Source organism: Bos mutus, chromosome 24 (assembly GCF_027580195.1).
Source record: "Bos mutus isolate GX-2022 chromosome 24, NWIPB_WYAK_1.1, whole genome shotgun sequence".
NCBI lineage: Eukaryota > Metazoa > Chordata > Mammalia > Artiodactyla > Bovidae > Bos > Bos mutus.
In genome coordinates, this window is record NC_091640.1 from 46,545,888 (window position 1) to 46,568,097 (window position 22,210).

Genomic DNA, 22,210 nt, shown 5'->3' on the forward strand with positions numbered 1-22,210 from the left:
GTCTGCCAACGCAGGAGACACAAGAGATGTGGGTTCGACCCCTGATTTGAGAAGATCCTCTGGAGGAGGAAAAGGCAACCCACTCCAGTATTCTTGCCTGGAGAATCCCATGGACAGAGGAGCCTGGTGGGCTACAGTCCACAGGGTTGGACATGACTGAGCAACTTAGTACAGCCAAGGTCAGCCCAGCCAAGGCTGGGCAGAGTAGGGACAGCCTGTTCTGTGGATTTCAGAGGAGCAGGAAACCAATGGTCTTTGCCCACCCTGATGTCACACTGACACATACCTACACACCCCAAAATCCTTCCAGGAGGGGTGGAATATTGCCCCAACCTCAAATGGAGGCTGGAGACCCAGACTCCCAGTCCATCGCCCCCAACCCTCATTCCAAGAGAGGGGGCGGCGAGTCCCTGCTTTGCTCTGGCTGGGTCCTGGCCCTCACCCTCCTATCTAAGCAGCCCAGGTCAGATGCCAGGGTGAGCTCTGGGCCATTGCACTGAAACTGCTTCTTCCCTGAGGGCAGCCCGGAGGGGCAGAGGCTGCAGGGTCGCCCCGAGAAGAGCTTCCCCCCGCTCCCTGGTTGTTCACCGGGGGTCTGTACCTGGAACTGGAGTCACTGCCGCTCTGCACTGTCGGGTCGTCCGTGACATTAAAGAGCCCCGTCCAATTGGCCAACTGGTCACCACTCTGCCAACCAAACTGGAGGCCTCTGGCAAGAGAACGAGGTAGTCGGTACTAATGCTCACGTGCTGGGTAAGCCCGTCACCAGGGAGCCGCAGTCCAGCATGTGCCACGTGACACATTGCCTTGACCACGCCTAATGGAGACGAGAGTGCTGTCCATCCAGAAGGATGACCATAATAAACCAGAGTCCTTTACAGGGTTCTCTGCTGGTCCACATCCGTGCCCTCCGTTCACCTGGACGGGCAGGCCAGGGTTACGCGTCATCATGCATGCAGAGACACTGAGGCTTAGTGAGATCTAGGTCACCAAGCTCCTCTACCCCGTCTGGTGCATCCTTCAATGCCGCCTCTAGCAACTCGCTCCAGCTCCTCAGCTCTTCACCTTCCTCAGAGGGCAGACACACAGCAGAGTTTTTAAGGAAATCTAGTTTTCCAACACATAAGGACAGGCCTCCTGTTTAAGAGATGAACTCAACACACCTGGTTCTCTTCGCTCCCTCCCCGAGCCTGACTGAAATGCAGCAAAGGCATAATAAGGGCCTGCGGAGAGGAGGCATAGAAGGGGGCCAGAGACAACATTCTGGAAGAGCAAAAGCAGATGGGTCACTTGCCTTAGGCCAGAGAGAAGAGCCCTGACTGCTTGTAAGAAGCAAATCTATTCTCCAGACACAGATCTAGAAAGCTTTGGAAGGTGCGGTGCCGGGGCCGCAGAAGGTAAGGGTGCAAAATGGAGTGGCAGGCAGGAAAATTGCTTTAGGTTCATAAGGAACATTAGCTACTACCCACCTCCACGCCCCCAGGGCCCCTGCCTTAAGCTCAAGCAGGCTGGGCCCTCTATCTGCCCCCAAGACAGACAGATGGCAGGAGGCTTGACCCAGAGGAGCTCTGCGCTGCTGGCCTCATGTAGGGAGATACTAGGCTGAAAACAGCTGCGTAGAGCTGAAAAGAGGCTTACTGTGTACGTCTGGTCCCAGCCACGCTGCCCCAAAACTTTGGCCATGGCTGGGTTTCTCGGAGAGAACCTGCCCAGGTCCAAAGAGAAGGCTACAGACCAAAGGGTGCTGCCGCCCCATCACCAGGGCGGCTCGGTCTGGCGCTGCTGTCATTTGGGGCGGCACAGTGCTTGTTGGGGGGTGTCCTGTGCACCCCTGGTGAGCGGCATCCCTGGTTTCTACCCTCCGAGGCCCGCAGTACCTCCTGCCCCACCCTCCTGCCGTGATGACCAAAACTGTCTCCAGACATTGCCAAATGTCCCCTGTAGGGAACCCCTGCCCACCACACTGAGCTCCAGTGCACCTCCTAGAGGCTGGCTTTGCCCTCAAATGTGAATATTCAAGTCCCATCAAAGACTCTGGCACGTGGGATAAACTTCACTGTGAAAGTGGAGAATAAAACAAACAAACAAAAATAAAACTCTTAAACCCCTAAAAATAAAGCCCTTTAATAAACAGCCTCTGCTAAGGGGAATGGGGCAGGGATGGTGGTCAGAGCTGGGCTCTGGTCCACCCGGACCAGCCACTAATGAGCTGAGTGACCCCAGTGAAGTCTCCACGTCTCTCTTGGCCTCTGTTCCTATCTTTCGAGTCAGGAGAGCGGTCTCGACATCTCCAAAGTGCTTGACCGGAAGTATCACCAGGCTGAGCTGTGTCCTCAATCACCGGACTGAGCTGTGTCCTCGATGGCAAGACAGGTTGCCTCCTGCCTGTGAGTCAGCCTGGTTTCCAGCCAGACGCTGGGCGGAAGAGGCCCTCGGGGCCCTGTGAGCAGAAGGGCCGCACACATGAGATGCTCAGTGGATGCTTTGCCAAGTGATTCGGATTCTCTCCGCCTCCACAGCAGAGCGGAACTGGGGGCAGAACAGGCACAACTCGCAGGACAGAGCCTGAAGCTGCAGCAAAGTGCCCTTCAGTTTCTAGCGTGTTCAGGGAACAGCAGCAGCATTGCACTTGTTCTGGCTCGAGATCTTTATATTCTTCAACCAGTGAAGTTGCTCAGTCGTGTCCGACTCTTTGCGACCCCATGGACTGTATAAAACGGTATAAAATGGTCTCGCACATTGCAGGCAGATGCTTTACTGTCTGAGCCACCAGGGAAGCCCAAATATTTATTTATTTATTTGGCTGTATCAGGTCTTAGATGCGACATGTGGGATCTAGTTTCTGACCAGGGATCGAACCCAGGCCCCCTGCCTTGGGAGCTCAGAGTATTGGCCACTGGACCATAGGAGAAGTTCCTTTATATACTTATCTATCCACAATACAAATATTGCATACTTCTATAAACCCATCACATATTCGGGCTTCCATGGTGGCTCAGTGGTAAAGAATCCACCTTCCAAGCAGAAGACTCAGGTTCGATCCTTGGGTCAGGAAAATCCTCTGGAGAGGGAAATGGCAACTCACTCTAGTATTCTTGTCTGGGAAATTCCATGAGCCTGGTGGGCTATGGTCCATGGGGTCGCAAAGAGTTGGATATGACTTAGTGACTAACGGAGAAGGCAATGGCACCCCACTCCAGTACTTTTGCCTAGAAAATCCCATGGACGGAGGAGCCTGGTGGGCTGCAGTCCATGGGGTCGCTAGAGTTGGACACGACTAAGCGACTTCACTTTCACACACTGGAGAAGGAAATGGCAACCCACTCCAGTGTTCTTGCCTGGAGAATCCCAGGGACGGGGAAGCCTGGTTGGCTGCCGTCTATGGGGTCACACAGAGTCGGACACGACTGAAGTGACTTAGCAGCAGCAGTAGTGACTAAACAACATCACATAATCATTTATAAATGCATTGTAAGCATCTATAAAATAAACTATTCATTTACTTGTTTATTGATTTGAAGGGGTTATGTTTCCTTTCAAAGAAATATTTTGAGGAAATATTATTAGGTATTTCTTAGAAAGAATTTGGATTTGGTTTATTAGGAGGGGAAACATTTTGTGAGCCCTTCACATACATGCTCTCCACTCCTACAACAGCTTCATGTGGCAAGTCCCATTCTCTGCATTTACAGTTGATGAAATGTTTAGCTCAGAGAGGTTTGGGAACTTGCCCAAGGTTACAAGGCTATCAAGTGGCCAACCTAAGATTTAAATATAGCAACTTCTGACTCTAAAAACCAACCTAAAAGTCTGTACCAGAATACCTATTGGCCAAGAAAACTAGTATTTCCACCCGAAATTTTGCAAATTAGCCGATTCACAAGCACATTCAAGCAATTCCCAGCCCAGCAGCCAGCTAGAAAACTCACAGGCTCCTTAGAAAGAGTCCAGCCAGCAAGACTCATGTCCTCCACCAAGTGGGTCAGCCAGCAACACCGCCACTCTCTTGCCCAGACTGGCTGCTGAGACAGGGTGTCCCTTCACAAGACAGTCCCTCCCAGGGTTGCAGAAGTGACAAACTACTAAGAAAACATCACTTACTATATTTTAGCAGGAACTGTGACACAGAAGGGCCATTCACTGATAGCTCAGTTAGGAAAGAATCTTCCTGCAATGCAGGTAGACCCCAGTTTGATTCCTGGGTCAGGAAGATTTCTACAGTTTGCTGTGATCTGCACAGTCAAAAGCTTTAGTGTAGTCAATGAAGCAGAAGTAGATGTTTTTCTGGAATTCCCTTGATTTTCCTATGATTCAGCAGATGTTGCCAATTTGATCTCTGGTTGCTCTGCCTTTTCTAAATCCAGTTTGTACATCTGGAAGTTCTCAATTCACGTACTGCTGAAGCTTAGCTTGAAGTATTTTGAGCGTTAATAATATCCCCCCAAAATTATGAAGGGTTATTAAAATATATGGACTGGATTAAAAATATACATGCTTCCAGCCGTGGCCTCCTCGGGCTCTGCAGGCGGAGACCGGAGTCACTGTCTTTTCTACATTCCTCAGGTCAGTAGAGCATGGAAGCCAGCTGCCTCCAAGTTCATCTCTGGTCTCCATGTACCCTGACACTCTCTCAGAGCTGCTTCCTAATGACCATGCCAGCAGCCACCTCCTCTGTTTCAGAACCTTCCAAGAATCCCCACTGCCAAAGGACAAGTTCCAAACCCTCAACTCAGGGGCCCTTCCAGCAGCTGCCCTGCAGCTTGACTTGCAGCCCAGGGAAACCTCAGCCTCGTGACCCACCAAGGCATTTGGACTCTCAAGCCTTTGCCCTGGGCATTCCCACTCAACCTCATCCCATCTCCCATTTACCTGACTCCCACCCAAAGTTCAAAGTCCAGCTGAAAAGCCTTCTTCTCCTTGAGCCCCAGCTCTGTCAGCTCAACTCTAACTCTCTCTCACGACCCCTTCAGCACCACACATTCTGCCCTGAGTCGCTGGTCCTCTGCACCTGCTCTTTGTATGTCATCCCTACAGGCAGATAGTCCTTTATAGACCTGGGTGTTCACTGGAAGCACTGATGCTGAAGCTGAAACTCCAATCCTTTGGCCACCTGATGTGAAGAGCTGACTCATTTGAAAAGACCCTGATGCTGGGAAAGATTGAAGGTGGGAGGAGAAGGGGACGACAGAGGATGAGATGGTTGGATGGCATCTCAACTCAATAGGCAAAAGCTGGAGTAAACTCTGGGAGTTGGTGATGGACAGGGAGGCCTGGTGTGCTGCAGTCCATGGGGTGGCAAAGAGTCGGATACGACTGAGTGACTGAACTAAACTGAACTGAACGGAACAGCCTTTATAGACTTGCCTGTAAACCAGGTGTAAAGTAGTCTTCCCCAAGAGCCCTGAAGCAAGTGGAGTGGGGAAAAGGGGGCTGACTCAGGCAGCTTTAGGTTCTAAAACTCCAGGATCCTTGGTGAAAATTAGAGCAGGAGGTTTTCACGTCCCAGGAAAGAGGAAGAAGCAAGGTATTCGGGGAGCAGGGGCAGAGGGCACACTCCAGATGGCTCACTGGGTCCAACCTTCCTGGGGTGGTAGCAGGTGTTTCTAACTTTCACGCCAAGAGATGAGTTGTAGGATATATAATTGGAGGACCATTAGTAGTGGGCACTAGGCATGGAGAGGCTGGATTTGAAGGGCCACAGGCCAGGGCGTGGGGCTGGGGCTGAGGGCACTGGAAAAGCAGAGCCGAGGATGCAGGGCCAGGGCTTGGCCCATGTCCTGTGCAGTGCTCGCCACAGAAACTGCCTTTCCCAGGTGTCAGAAACCGGACTGGCCAGGCTGCGGGCCTGCCTTTGGTGGGATTTCAGGCAGCAGCAAAAGTTTGATAAGGGAGACATTGCTGGATAAGAAGGCACTCCCAGAGCCTCTCCGTCACCTGTGCCTGCAGCTGCCCCGTTGCTGCCTCCAAAGATTCCTGAGTAGAGACGCCCCCAGAGCCCACTCCCTTTTGCAATCATGTGACTCTTGGCATTTTTACCTTCTGAAGCCTCAGTTTCCTCACCTGTCAAAAGGAGAAATAATCCTCAACCTAAGGATATAAACAGCCCACAAAAGCAGATATGTAAATGTGAACACACATATAAGAGCTTAAATCTAATAACATAAACTTAAGTCTAATAACCTACAGCTTAAATCTAATAACACAATTTAAACACATGTCACTCTGTGTTCTCTGCCAGAGAAGACAAGACAGCTGTTGGAGCACCAGCTGAGAAGAAGTCTTACTCTCCAGATCCATAGCCTTTTCTGCTTTTTGAATCTTATACACGCAAAATCTAGGTAAACTGTGGTGTGGGTTTAACCTCACTAGTAACCAAGTGTGAAAGTGAAAGTGTAAGTCACTCAGTCGTGTCCAACTCTGTGAGACCCTATAGACTGTAGCCCACGAGGCTTCCCTGTCCATGAGATTTCCCAGGCAAGGATACTGGAGTGGGTTGCCATTCCCTTCCTCAGGGGATTTTCCTGACCCAGGGATCAAACCCAAGTCTCCCGGATTGCAGGCAGATTCTTTACCGTCTCAGCCACCAGCGAAGCCCCTAATAACCAAAGTACATGCAAATGAAATTAAAGCAATCCTTTTTTATTAACCTATCAAGTTGACAAGATAAATGTAATGTTAATACCTAGGGCTGGTCATTGGTGTCATCCACATTTCTGGAAAAGAACTTGGGAAGATGTATCAAAAGGTTTAAGAGTGTTTATACATTCAGTCCCCATGATACCCCTTCTAGAAACTGATCCTTAGGAAATGATCCAACTTTGATCTGATGAAATAAAATTTATATTTTAAGGCAGGACAAGAAAAGTTAAATATAAAATTATCTCTCTGTGGTTTGGGCCTTCTCCCTCCCTGATGAGCAGGCTTCGTCTGCATTAATGTGCAGACAGAGCTCCTGTAAGATGGGAGTGCCTGCTCAACCGGAAAGATTGTTGTTGTCTTTTTCTTTATTCTGATGCTAGCAATGTAACTTCTCAAAACAAGAGTGCTCTTTCCCAGCTCTGTAGCGGGTCATGCTGACTTGTTATTCCCTTGGTGCGTGTTCACCTGGACTATGCACCCTTGGTGAACTTTATGGAAAACATCAGTATGTCGTTCTGATGCAAAATCCTTTATCTCAAAAATCTGTATGTCTTATGTGAAATAGATGACCAGTCCAAGTCTGATGCATGAAACAGGGCACTCAAAGCCGGTGCACTGGGCCAGCCCAGAGGGATGGGATGGGGAGGGAGGTGGGAGGGGGCTTCGGGATGGGGGGACACATGTACACCCATGGCTGATTCATGTCAATGTACGGCAAAAACCACCACATTGTAAAGTAATTAACCTCCAATTAAAATACATAAATTTTTTTTTTAATGCATATGTCTGTGACTTCGATTCCTAAAAGGTGGAACAGTTCTCAGAGCTTTCTGTGATTCTGCTTCCCAGGTTATAATCTTCCGTTTGGCTGGAACAAAATTCCCTTTTTTCCTTCTTAACTTGATGGTTAATTGAATTTTTGTTGACAGATCAAAGGGCTTTGAACCAGACAGACAGTTGTCTGGGGTCTTTTATTAATCAGGAAACATCCTAAATACCCAGCATTGGGGAGAGGCTAAGGAACTATGGTGCTAAATGACATGTGGCCACGTGGGCCCCAAAATATTATGTCTATGAAGTCATTTTAAATGGTGCAGGGAAATCATTAACGTAAGCAAAAAATTAATAAATAGAATACACGTTCGCTATGATCTCATTTCTTTTACAAAAGCAGTGCTTAGAGCAAAGGCGAGGAGAAAACATTCCCTAAAACTAATATGTCACTGAATGTGGTATGATGAGGGAATTTTTTCCCCTGCTTATTTATACTTTGCTGTCCTTTCCATAAGCTCTAAGACAAACATGTATTATCTAATAATCACAGAAATAATGTAGACTCTGAGCAATACAGAGATCACAGATGACTTTGTAGACCTTTGGAGGCACCCAGTAGGTCCTCAGTAAATAACACTTGGACTTTCTCAAGTGAGAAAAAGCAGGTGCAAAAGCATTCTGGTAACTCTTTTTGTGCTGCACAAACAGAAGGGATTGAGGAGAGCTGGCGCAAACACAGAAAGGAAAAACTGGGAAAACCAAGCTGGGGAGGTTTTTTCAAGCTGAGATTTGAGAGAAGGAGCCGCTCCAGAGTTTCATGCCTTTCTCCTGAGTAACTGCTGCCACCCAAGCCCCTCAGCGCCCGGTGACCTGCTGTGGGAGTCACCAGCCTGTGGCCCTTTGTCCTCCCCCAACCCCATCTGGACAGCCCAGGGTCCGGTGAGGATCGGTGCCTAGGGATCAGCAGCCAGAAGCGGCTGCAGCAGTTGAGCTTTAGCTCAGCTTTTAAGCCCTTCTTAACTGCGATCTTGACCAAGAACAGAACCAAATCCACCTCTTTTTCTTGAGTCAACTTGATCTCAAGCTAGTGGGCCCACTAAGAACGTGACGCCTTTACCCAACGAGAGACCCTGTGCTGGCCAGAAGGGCCACTCTCATTCCCTGACATTGACCTCTAAAGTGATGAATAGTCCCATAACACCCTTCCTCTCCCTTAACCAATCATTGTCTTCACTCTCCTTGGGCCTTGGGCCATTTCACCTGGACACACCCTGGACAAAACAACCGATACTTTACGTTCCCACAAAGTGCTTTACTTCCACCACAGAGCAAAGTTCTCCAAGGAAGAAGACGGTGAATGAACTGAGTGAATGAAGCAAAGGCAGCAGGGACCAGGGGTTATCTCACGCTACCCCTGCCCAGGTAGGTGCCCTGAGCCCCAGCCCACTGCTGCCATGTGGGAAGATGAGCCTTATGTTGCCATTTTGTTCATCCTTCCAAGAGATGCTGGATAGCCAGACTTTTATTTTTAATTTGCCAATTTTTAAATGCTGTGTAGACCAAATACTCCCTGCTGTGAGCTACCCACAGCCTGGGGAATCCCCAGTGGTGGCCCTGACTTACATCCTCTGTTTGAAGCTGACCCTAGTCCAAAGAGGGAGACAGAGTGTGCGCCGCCCATCTCAGCTGAGGAAACTGAGGCAGAGCACCGGAAGTTACCTCTCAGCCAGCTGGGGGCAAAGCCAGGCCTGGGAGCCAGAGCCTTGACTCCCAGTTCAACCTCCAAAATGCTGGATGCTGTGCCAGGACTCAGCACGACTTGGGATCTTCCATCTTGGGGGCTGGGTCAGCAACAACCCTCAGCCTCTGCCTGTCTGCTGCACACTCACCATCACAAAAGGCAGCCACAGGGGAAGGCCAGGGCGTGCAGCTCCTGAGCCTGGCCTGCAGCTGCCCTTTCCCTCCCTCCAGACAAAGCGTATATTAGGAATGCAAATGACTGAGCTGCTGTTATGACAAGATAACCTTGAGTCAGCTCTATTTGGGGAAAAAAAGAAGAAAATCATTCACAAAACGTCAGTTCTTAACTTTCGTGGGAGGCTAATCTATTGAATTATTCATGTGCGTTCTCGCTCCTCCATTCCAAAAAGGTAACCTGGCTTTTTCAACCTCTTACTCTAGGGCCATGTGGGTGGTGAGGACTGAAAGCTTCACAGTTCCCTGAAGAAACTGTGCGACGCCGACCCGGAGGGCGGCGGGCGGGCCTTTGGCTCTGGGGATGGGTGGGTGAGACCATGGCTGAGTGGAAGATTCCTCAAGTGCCAGAAGCCCACGATGTCTCCAGTGCGGGGTCTTCACATCCCCCTCTACACGGACAGAGGGCCTCAGAAAGACTGCTTATTGGAGCACCTTGGGAGGCTGGATCCAGACTTCCAGAAGCTTCCAGGGAGCAGTGACTGGACTGCCTGAGGTGGGGGTTGGCCTGGGGAGCCCTGCAACTGTTTCGTTCCACACAAGCCTCCAGGATCCCCACACGACCATTCAAAGGCGAAAGGAAGGCACCTCAGTAGACTAAACAGACTAGATTTCCCACCAGCTGATGGATACAGTTTAGTCTATTTTTTTTTAATTAAAGGAAAAGTGAGGAAATGAGCCATTTCGTTCACACCAAGCTTCTCAAATAAAATGTATAACCACTCTTCTGTTATGAATCAGCAAAGTACTTATGTTGTACCTCACAGCTGACAGGATATCTTTCCTTTATCCATTCATGCTATTTTTATTCCATTATAAATGTATATATATCAAATATTTATTTTATTGTTCTATATTTGTTGAACAGTCATGCCTGGCTGGGGTTCAACAGAGAAGAAATTAGCAAGGTCTTGCCCCAGCAACACTTCATTTTGACTACAGTGAGACAGATAATCTAACAGGCAACATAACATGTAATGTGTCAGATGGTGAAAAGTGCTGTGGGATAGCAAGAGGGAAAAGGAGTTGGGGGTGAGGGGCTGCTCCACAGACTGTGGTCTCCTCCTGGAGAAGGTGACATCTCAGCAGGGTAGGAAGCGATGAGGGAACAGGTGGATCCCAGAGAAGAATGGCCCAGAAAAGGCCTGGCACCTGCAGTGGCCTGAAGCATGAGTCCCATGGCTTGTTCTGGGGCTGGCAAGGAGTCTAGGGCAGGCAGCAGGTGATACAGTCCACCTTTCTGTGGCCCCTCAAAGTCATCTGCAAGGGAGGTGACCAGGGATCTCTTCTGAGCAAACACCTCTGGTGGGCCCCCAGGATTCTGGGGGTTTGGTCCTCCTGGGGCACACAGATTGCCCTCTCCCACCTCTCACAGTCCTCCGCCATCCCCAGGTCTACAAGAAGAGCTGGGATTGGTAGTCAGGAAGACCCCCTCAGAGAAGGTGTGGACCCTTCCCACCCAGCTCACAGCGGAAGTGCCTGCCAGCTGGGAAGCCTTTGCAGGAGGATGAATGGGCATAATTACCAGGTTCCACGTACTTCCTTGCCTGGTCTCCATCCTGACTCACTAGTGACTCACATTATTCCCTGATGGTAACTTTCACCCGGAATGAGAAGAACCTCAGGGGAAAAGAGAGGTGGGTTCATCCCCCAGTTGCCCATGGGGGCCTTTCATTGGGGGCAACAGAGAAGATGGTGCAGGTGGCAGCCTGCTGGGAACGAGGGCAGGGGTTGCTCCATCGGCAACCCCCACACTCTCCACCTGCAGGTGGGAAGAGAGAAAGCTAGTGGAGCAAGTCGCGGGCACTGGAGTGAGCGGGGGTCTGCGGACAGATGGCAGAGGGCTGGCCTCCTTGAAAGGCCCCTGGTGCCCAAGAGCCTCCCAGATGCTGGGAACGTTCATGGTTCTGCGGAGGCCTCTGGCTAAGGAGTGGCCCAGGGGAGTCCAGGTTCTGCCAGTGCTCAGGCGGGGACAGGAGAGGGTGCGCATGGGGGCACTAGCCAGGGGAGGGTCCAGAGAGAGGAACCAGAGGAGCTCCAGGTACAACTCGGGGGCAACCTCACACCCCCATCAAGCCTTGCACCACAGAGACGCCGGGCTCCCCCAGTCAACCTCCAAACAGTCTGCTCCCTGGCCTGGCCTTCCAGACCTCCACTCTCAGCTCCAGACTCACAAGAGCGGGCACCCAAGGCCATCCAAGTCTCACACCTCTTCCAACTACTCTTGGCTAAATATCTGCTCAACGTTTATTCCACGGTGGGGGCCACCTTTAGGAGGAGCATGGGGTCCACAGGAGGCACGCACACCAGCCTTCCAGCTTCCTCCAGCGCCCAGACTGCAGACAGAGCACCACGGCTAGCAGAGTGGAGACCCCTTCCCTCCTCGGACAGCAGAGGAGTGATGTGGATATGGAGGGAAGGTCCCTTCAAACACTCATCCTAGCATTTATTCCAACCACTCTGTGTCAAGAGCTCCCACTAGTTCTACTTTCTCCATCCTAGGACAGGCCCAGAGTCTATGTGAGCAGGTGCCTCCTATGTTAGCGCCCCCCCACACTGTTCCCCAAACCTCTGGAACCCAGTCCAGCTAAACGCCGATCAAGTCATGCCTTCCCCGGCCTTGTCTCCTATGAGGTCCTTTGACTCTTATGGGTTGAATTGGGTCCCCTCTCCCCATAGCAAGAAAATCAGATACTGAAGTCCAATCCCAGGGTGACCTTATTTGGAAATAGGGTCGTTGCAGATGTAATTAGATAAATTATGATGAGGTCATGTGGGGACTTCCTTGGTGGTCCAGTGGTAAGAACTGGGGATGTCCCTCGGGGTCCAGTGGGTAAGAACTGGGGATGTCCCTTGGGGTCCAGTGGGTAAGACTCCGCTCCCAGTGCAGGGGGCCTGGGTTCCATTCCTGGTGAGGCTGCTAGATCCCACATGTCATAACTAAGAGTTCACATGCCACCACTAAAGATCCTGCTGCAAGGAAGACTGAAGATCCTGTGTGCCACAGCTAAGCCCTGGCACAGCCAAATAAGTAAACAATTAAAACATTTTAAAAGATGAGGTCACACTGGAGTATGATGGACCCCTAATCCAGTAAGTCTGGTGTTTTTATAAAGAAAGGGACACAGACATGTACGCAGGGAGAAAACCCTGTTAAGATGAAGGCAGAGGTCTACAAGCCAGAGTGTCGAAAACTACCCCCAAACCACCAGAAGCTAGGGGGTGGTGGGGAGCAGATTCTCCTTCACGGCCCTCAGACCCTACCAATGCCTTGATCTCAGACTTCAGCCACCATAACCGTGTGATAATAACATTTTGTTGTGTGAGCCCCCAGACTGTGGTACGGTTTACATTGGTGGGTTCCACATCCATGGTTGATTAAAGCAGTGAATGTGAAACCCCAGGGTACAGAGGGCTGACTCTAAGGAACCTAAGCATCTGTGGATTTTGTTCTTCTTTTCCCCTCCCAATAACCCCAGCCCCCTCTATGCACAGCATCCCACACACACCTCCGACTTACCTGCCTCATGTCCATCCCCCTACAGTCCAGAGCCTTGGCAGGACCTGTGGGCCCCTCCCAGGGGGACTGGCAAAGCCTGGCCAGTGGCCAGTGTCATCAGGGTGGGAAGAGACAAGAGTACCTGGGCCTCCCACTCATACTGCGTAAGACTAAACTGGGATCAGAGAGGCTATTGATCTCACAGAACCAGAAAACAAAGAGAAATGTAGACGCCTTCAGTGACTTCCATCACCTGCTCCTCCAGACTCAACACCACAGCCTGTCCCCCAGAGTCACCCTAAATCCAGTCTCTGAAACCCACAAAGCTCTCCAAGCCCACCTCGGGTCCCACCTGGCCACTCACCACCCTGATTGCTGTCTCCTCTGAAATCTACAAGATTTATAGTCTATGCCACACGACTAATTTGTTTATACATAGTCTTACCTATTTTTCATGCTTGTCTCTTTCAGTGTTCTGTAAGTTCCTTAAGGACATGTAACATAGCTGATGATTCTTTAGTAACCTAACCTTTCCACCAGCATAAAGCTGAATGTTTAGTGGATGTTCATTGATTATTGGGGAAAAAGTTGAGGATTCCCTTTGTGTGCATCATTCATTCAGCAATTAATGTCAGGCTTTATGCCAGGTCCTATGAATTCAGAAATGAATGAAATATCTCTTTCAAGGGTCTTACAAACTGTGCGAACCTATACCACTTACTCATCCTCTCTGTGTATTAAATGAGGATGACTGTATCTGTTTAACAGGACTAATGTGAGGATTGAATGAGATAATCCTTCTTTAGGATTATCTGCTTAGGTTAGAGCCTGGCTCATGAGCCCGTAATGAATGCTAATAATTTATATTATTGCCCGATGAATCCATCACCTGTAGCGTATGTATGTGGAGGGGGTTCCCACACATCGAGTGAAGACCTAATTGAGAGAATTACAGGATGAGAGATTATTAGATGAGAAGTGAACGAGCCTGAATAAGTCAAAGAGGAGAAACCTCTAAGAGGTGAAATTTGCCTGGAAAGCACAAATATCAAAAGGGAAAAAAAGTAGAGAGAGATGATCAAGAGCGAGCTGTGAGAGGGCAGCACTGTGCCCCTGAGGGACGCCGGGCAAAGGACAAGAAGCTCCCTAACACCCAGCAGCTTGTGCAGGCTGGGCACAGAGAGCCCAGGGCCAGGGCACAAGATCCAGGAGGCCCCACCCTCTAGCTGGTACAAGGGCAGAGTTGACACCGGAGAGGGAGTTCCATTAACTTTGTCCCCTGGGTACCTTGCTTGCCTCCCCCCAGTCCCAGCCCTACAGCAGGAGCCCCATCAAAACTTGCTCTGATCAGCAAGACTGTAGCTGTTCTGCCAGCAAAGCACAAACCCAGGGTGGTGAACAGCTCAGCCCCTTCCCCATCCTGAGGGTACCCGCCAGCTCCACTCCATCCCCACAAGGCACTCTTCCCCTCCAGAAGCACCCCAGGTAGATCCTCCAGTCCTGTCATCCCCACCTCTTGGGGGTCGTGCCTGTTTCTCCAGTGAACAAGGCTTTGTCCTTTGAGAAACCTATATGCAGGTCAGGAAGCAATAGTTAGAACTGGACATGGAACAACAGACTGGTTCCAAATAGGAACAGGAGTACGTCAAGGCTGTATGGCACCCCACTCCAGTACTCTTGCTTGGAAAATCCCATGGATGGAGGAGCCTGGTAGGCTGCAGTCCATGGGGTCACTAAGAGTCGAACATGACTGAGCGACTTCACTTTCACTTTTCACTTTCATGCATTGGAGAAGGAAATGGCAACCCACTCCAGTATTCTTGCCTGGAGAATCCCAGGGATGGGGGAGCCTGGTGGGCTGCTGTCTATGGGGTTGCACAGAGTCAGACATGACTGAAGTGACATAGCAGCAGCAAGGCTGTATATTGTCACCCTGCTTATTTAACTTATATGCAGAGTACATCATGAGAAACGCTGGACTGGAAGAAGCACAAGCTGGAATCAAGATTGCCAGGAGAAATATCAATAACCTCAGATATGCAGATGACACCACCCTTATGGCAGAGAGTGAAGAGGAACTAAAAAGCCTCTTGATGAAAGTGAAAGTGGAGAGTGAAAAAGTTGGCTTAAAGCTCAACATTCAGAAAACAAAGATCATGGCATCCAGTCCCATCACTTCATGGGAAATAGATGGGGAAACAGTGGAAACAGTGTCAGACTTTATTTTTTTGGGCTCCATAATCACTGCAGACTGTGACTTCAGTCATGAAATTAAAAGACGCTTGCTCCTTGGAAGGAAAGTTATGACCAACCTAGATAGCATATTGAAAAGCAGAGACATTACTTTGCCAACGAAGGTCTGTCTAGTCAAGGCTATGGTTTTTCCAGTAGTCATGTATGGATGTGAGAGTTGGACTGTGAAGAAAGCTGAGAGCCGAAGAATTGATGCTTTTGAACTGTGGTGTTGGAGAAGACTCTTGAGAGTGCCTTGGACTGCAAGGAGATCCAACAAGTCCATCCTAAAGGAGATCAGTCCTGGGTGTTCTTTGGAAAGACTGATGCTAAAGCTGAAACTCCAATATTTCGGCCACCTCATGCAAAGAGTTGACTCATTGGAAAAGACTCTGATGCTGGGAGGGATTGGGGGCAGGAGGAGAAGGGGATCACAGAGGATGAGATGGCTTGATGGCATCACTGACTCGATGGACATGAGTTTGGGTGGACTCCGGGAGTTGGTGATGGACAGGGAGGCCTGGCGTGCTGCAGTTCATGGGGTCACAAAGAGTCGGACACTACTGAGCAACTGAACTGAACTGAACTGAGGGGGAGTGTGGGATCAGCGGTGAGAGCCTTCGAATGCATACTTGAGATACAGCATAAAGTCAGGCTGTACCTTTCCTTGACCCAATTTCATATCCTCAAATCTCAGGCCTGCACAAGCCATATGCAGGCAGCCCAGATCTGTACCCTCAAGGTGCAGGAAAGAGGAAGGCTGGAAGAAAGAGTATGGAAGAGTCCTGTCTACACCGGGCAGGATAAGGCAGGCCTAGTCTAGGGTCCTGCCTGCTGTGCTATCACATAGAAGGCACCAGGGCAGCTCTGGGGAGTCTGTGCTGAGTACAGCTTCACAGGTGCTATGAATTCAGAGCAGGGACGCACACTGTGGGCCAAGAACAGAAGGAGAAGCAGGATTGTGACTGGCAGAGAGATAAATGGGAGGGCACAGCAGACAGGGAAAAGTTGGTATAAAGTTGCAGAGTCAGGACAGATGTGATGTGTGAAAGACCCTCGGCTGGCAGGAGCAATGGTCTCCTTTAAGAGTCGGGTGATCCCCTACTCTCTTTCAGCTGATCCTTTTGGGACCTGCAGGGCAGATTGTTTTGTCTATGCTATACTGGGCAACTCTGTTCTTTAAAAAAAAAAAAGAGTGGGGCTTCAGGCACAGGTTGATCATGGGGGTGATACTTTTGTTTGGAGAGGCCATAGGGGATGGAGAAATTCTAGAGTTTCTATTTCTGGCAAAATGGCATGCTGAAAACCCCTCTGTGGCGAGTGCCCCTTCAGGAATGAAGGATTTCCTCCTGACCTGCTGGGGTACCAAGAGCTGACAGCCCCCAACTCTCAGTTTCCTCTGGGAATCACCCCATATAAAGAGAGCCAACTTGGCCAAGACCACACTCTCTTCCAGAAGCATCTGCATCCAGTGACTAAAAATTCAACCTAAAGGTACAAAGGCCCAGCCTCCTCACCCTGAGGAAGCCTCAACTCAGGGAACACTCTGCAGCTCCTTGGTCCTTCTTCCTTCTTTAGGTGTTGATCCCAGAACACATCTGAATAAACATTCTGTATTCAAATCTCTGGCAACGAGTCTTCTTTCCAGGGACCCCAATCTACAACATCTCCCATTACAAAATGCGACCCCATAGACGGCAGCCCACCAGGCTCCCCTGTCCCTGGGATTCTCCAGGCAAGAATACTGGAGTGGGTTGCCATTTCCTTCTCCAATGCGTGAGAGTGAAAAGTGAAAGTGAAGTCGCTCAGTTGTGTCCGACCCTCAGTGACCCCATGGACTGCAGCCTAAAATACACCTAATATATATATGGTGGTGGTGGTTTAGTCGCCAAGTCATGTCCAACTCTTGCAACCCCATGGATGCCAGAGCCCGCCAGGCTCCTCTGTTCGTGGGATTCTCCAGGCAAGAATACTGGAGTGGGTTGCCATTTCCTTCTCCAGGGGATCTTCCCAACCCAGGAATCGAACCGGGTCTCCTGCATTGCAGGCAGATTCTTTACCAACTGAGCCACGAGGGAAGTCCCTATATATATATATATATATTTATATATTCACAATATGTATAAAACTCCTTCTTAAATGGATGAATGATCTGGCAAGGAAAAAAGCTGTAGATGAGTTCCAGAAACAGCAGCAGTCCTAGAAGCATTGGTCAATCCCCGTGATCCATGCTTCCCTTGCAACGGCAACAGGGGCTACCCAAGATAAAGATTCTTCTTAGAAACCTCCTCCTTCAGCCAGGAAAACACAAACAATTCAAAATCAAGGTAGGAAAAGAAAGTAAAGAAGAACACATAAAAAACACAAAATATAATGGTAGAAATAATATTCTAACATCCTATGCTATTCATCAGTAATCACAATAAATGTAGATACACTATACTACCCAAGTAAAAGATAAAGGCTGTCAAACTAAATATAAAAACTGTAGCTATATGCTGGTTACAGAGACATGGAATGAAAGACATGAAAATGTTGGGGAAAAAAAGGATAAAGAGAGATGTGACAAGCAAATACTAGCCAAATGAAAACTGCCTCATTATATTCATTTCAGACAACATCAAACTGAAGGCTCAAAACATTACTAAAAACAAAGAAACTCCCTACATTTTAATAAAAGATTCAGTTCACTAGTATGCATACTAAACTAGCATGCATCCAATAGCATCACTTCAAAATGTTTAACGTAAAGCCTGGTAAGTTGATAAGGAGAAACTAATAAATCCACTATCATGGAGGAAATTTTCAACATGTATCTTTCAGAAATCGACAGAACAAGTGAACCAAAAAACTAAAAACAAACAAAACCAGTGAGGATACAGAAGACTAAAAAATTAAAAACCACGTGATTGAAAAGATATGTAAGGATACTGTACCTAGCAAGGTGAGAATCACATTTTTTTCAAGTACACAAATAATATTTATGAAAATCAACCACATACTAGACCACAAAGAAAATCTCAACAAATTTCAAGGAATCAGCCTTATAAACATCACATCACAATTCATTTGGGTTAAAAATTCAAAAAAGTATGTAAAGAAAGAATCTGGAACTTTTAAAAACTTCTAAATTTATGAGCAGGAAAGAATCCAGTCATGTCCGACTCTTTGCGATCCCATGGACCATACAGTCCATGGAATTCTCCAGGCCAGAATACTGGAGTAGCTTTTCCCTTCTCCAGGGGATCTTCCCAACCCAGGGATTGAACCCAGGTCTTCCGCACTGAAGGAGGATTCTTTACCAGCTGAGCCACCAGGGAAGCCCAGAAATACTGAAGTGGGTAGCTTATCCCTTCTCCAAACTTTATGAGCAAATATAAATAAATCACGAGAGAAATTAGAAAATATTTGGAATTCAAGATAATTAAAATACTTCAAGGTAACGAAAAGGAGCTATATGACTAGGAACAAATTACTTAACTTCACTGTGCCTCAGTTACCTCACCTATAAAATGACAGTAGTGATCGTATCTATTATTTGTTGTTAGAATTCAGAGCGGTAACATATAAAGTGCTTAGACTGGTGTGTGGCACATTGTAAATCTAAGACAATTCTGAATTGTTGTCATCATCATCATCATCCCAAATCACAGAAATTTAACTACAGAGTTATTTAGAGGAAATATTATAACCTAAAAAGCTTACATTGGAAAATACTTAAGACTGAAAGGGGCATTTCAGATGGTAAAGAATCTGCCTGCTATGCGGGAGACCCAAGTTCGACTGACTGAAAATTACAAAGATGAGCATCCAACTTAAGACGCTAGAAAAATAATATGAGAATAAAACCAAAGCAAAAAAAATATTAATGAATTCGATAGGAAAGTTACAAGAGAAAAATCAACAAAGCCCAAAATCAGTCATTTAATAAAGATCATTTAAAAATAGAAAAAAGAAACAATATTAGGAATAGAAAAGGAACCAAAACCTGAGATGTAACAGAGAATATTATGAACTTTGTGCAAATAAATCTGAACATTTTTTAAATTTTTCTGGAAAACTATAATTTACCAATAAGTGAATGAAGAAATATAAAAACCTGAATAGCCTTGAACCATTAAAGAGACAAAATTGGTAATTTAGAGTCTTCCCACAAGGAAAATATTAGGTGCTGATGGCTGTACACGTGAATTCTACCAAGCTTTCAGAAAACAGATATGAAACTTGCATAAACCGTTCCCAGAAAATAGATAAAGAGGAAGCATCCCAACTCATTTGACAAGACTGGTTTTAAAACTAGACAAAGATAGCATTTTAAAAATTGCATGCCACTATCATTCAAGATGGAGAAGGCGATGGCACCCCACTCCAGTACTCTTGCCTAGAAAATCCCACGGACGGAGGAACCTGGTAGGCTGCAGTCCATGGGGTCACGAAGAGTCGGACACGACTGAGCGACTTCACTTTCCCTTTTCACTTTCATGCATTGGAGAAGGAAATGGCAGCCCACTTCAGTGTTCTTGCCTGGAGAATCCCAGGGACGGGGGAGCCTGGTGGGCTGCCGTCCATGGGGTCGCACAGAGTCGGACACGACTGAAGCGACTTAGCAGCAGCAGCAGCATCATTCAAGAGCATGAGATCCAACATCTTAAATAAAAATATTAGTCAACAAAATCTCAAATTGTATGAAACAAATAATGTACCACAAACAAGCTGTGTTTGTCTCTAAAATTCTAGTTTAACGTCTATTAACACAATGAAATCCCATGGACAGAGGAGGTTGGCAGGCTACAGTCCATGGGGTCGCAAAAGAGTTGGATATGACTAGGCGATTAAACAACAACAGTCACATCAAAAAAGTAAAGGAGGGACTTCTCTGGTGGTCCAGTGGCCAAGACTCTGCGCTTCCAATGCAGGGAACCAAAGTTCAACCCCTGTTCAGGGAACTAGATCCCACATGCAACAACTAAGAATTCTCATGCCACAACTAAAGATCCTGCATGCCGCAACCAAGGTGGGGGTGCAGTCATATAAGTAAGTAAGTCAAAGCACTTTTTAAAAGGGTAAAGGAGAAAAAGTCCAATAGATGTAGAAAAAGCAACTGATTAAAATTAATATTCAAACACAACAACAGCACTTTTTAGCATATTCCATGAGGGAACCTTCTTTTCCTTACTAGAGGAAACAAAACAAACAAAAAACTACGACAACAAACAAAACAAAACAAAACTAAGCGGACGGATGCAATGGTGACACTTCACTGTTATTCCCCTTAAAAGCAGGATTCATGACACCACATAGAAACATTAATTCAAAATGGATCTAAGACCTCAAAGTAAGAGAACAAGCTATTAAAAAACAACCCTCTTAGAAGAAACCATAGGGGTAAATCTTTGTGACACTTGATATTGCAAATAGGCAATGGTTTCTTGGATATGACACCCAAAACACAAGCAACCAATGAAAAAAGCAGGTGAATTGGAGTTCATCAGAATTACAACATTCATGCTGTCAAGGACATTATCAAGAAAGCAAAAGAGAACCCATAAAATGAGTGAAATGGTTTTCAAATCGTATATCTGACAAGGCATTTATATTTGGGAAGCTTACAACCCAATAATGAAAAGACACACCATCCCATTTAAAAATGGGCAAAGAATCTGAATAGACATTTCTCCAAAGAATACATACAGCTAATAATAACCACAGGAAAGAATGCTCCACATCCCCAGCCATCATGAAAACACAAAATCAAACCCATAATGAAATACCACTTCAAAACCACTGAGATGACTATGATCAAAAAGATAATAACAAGTGTTTCCAAGAATGTGGTGAAACTGGACTCCTCATACCCTGCTGGAAGGAGTGTAAAATGGTGTCACTATTTCAGAAAACAGTCTGACAATTCTTCAAATGATGAAACATAGAGTTACCATGTGACCTAACAATTCCACTTGTTACCACGCTGTGTGTTGTGTGTGTGTACTCAGTCTTGTCCGACACTGTGTGACCTTCTGGACTGTAGCCACCAGGCTCCTCTGTCCGTGGAATTTTCTAAGCAAAAATATGGAGTGGGTTGCCATATGACTCAACAATTCCACTTGTATACCCAAGAGAAACGAAAACACACATCCACAGAAAAACATGTACAGCCATGGTACCATGCTCATGGCAGCCATATACCATGAGCAAAATAGCAAAAATGTGCAACAGCAAATTGCAATAGTAATATGTTCAATAGCAAATGTGCAATAGCAAAAAATGAGCAATAGCAAAAATGTGAAATTCCATCATTAATGGATAAACAAAATATGGTATATCTGTAAGTTGAATATTATTCACCAATAAACAAATAAAGTACTGATTTGGGATTGCCATATACATACTGATTTATATTTAAAATAGATAACCAATAAGGACCTATTGTATAGCATAGGGAACTCTGCTCAATATTTTGTAATAACCTTAATGGGAAAAGAACTTGAAAAAAGGCTAAATACATGTATATGTATAATGAATACTTTGCTATACACCTGAAACTAACACAACATTGCTAATCAACTCTGCTGCTGCTGCTAAGTCGCTTCAGTCGTGTCTGACTCTGTGCAACCCCATGGACTGCAGCCTACCAGGCTTCCCCGTCCATGGGATTCTCCAGGCAAGAACACTGGAGTGGGTTGCCATTTCCTTCTCCAATGCATGAAAGTGGAAAGTGAAAGTGAAGTCGCTCAGTCGTGTCTGACTCTTAGCGACCCCACGGACTGCAGCCTACCAGGCTCCTCCATCCATGGGATTTTCCGGGCAACAGTACTAGAGTGGGGTGCCATCAACTCTACTCCAATATAAAATAAAAATTAAAAAAAGAAATGAAGTACTGATATACGCTCCAACACAGATGAACGTTGAAAATATGCTTAGTGAAAGATGTCAGGTACACAAGACCACACATTGTATGTTTCCATTCACATGAAATGTCTAGGACAGACAAATCTAAAGAGACAGATTAGTGTATTTATTCATGTCTAGAGATGGGAGGTATGGGAATACTACGGGGTGATGGCTAAGAGGTACAGTGTTTCTTTGGGGGTT

General features: G+C 47.2%; 1 protein-coding gene across 6 annotated transcripts in view; it reads right to left on the reverse strand.

The window, feature by feature from the left end:
- The window catches only part of ST8SIA5 (ST8 alpha-N-acetyl-neuraminide alpha-2,8-sialyltransferase 5), a 75,729-nt gene that overhangs the window by 44,550 nt on the left and 8,969 nt on the right, over positions 1 to 22,210 (reverse strand). For 3 of the 6 annotated variants that reach the window (XM_070361986.1, XM_070361988.1, XM_005908078.2), the window contains exon 2: positions 602 to 709. The exons of the other annotated variants lie outside the window; for them this stretch is intronic. In XM_070361986.1, coding sequence (XP_070218087.1) covers positions 602 to 709 — 108 coding nt within the window. The remainder of the gene's footprint in view (positions 1 to 601; positions 710 to 22,210) is intronic. 6 annotated transcript variants of the gene reach the window in all.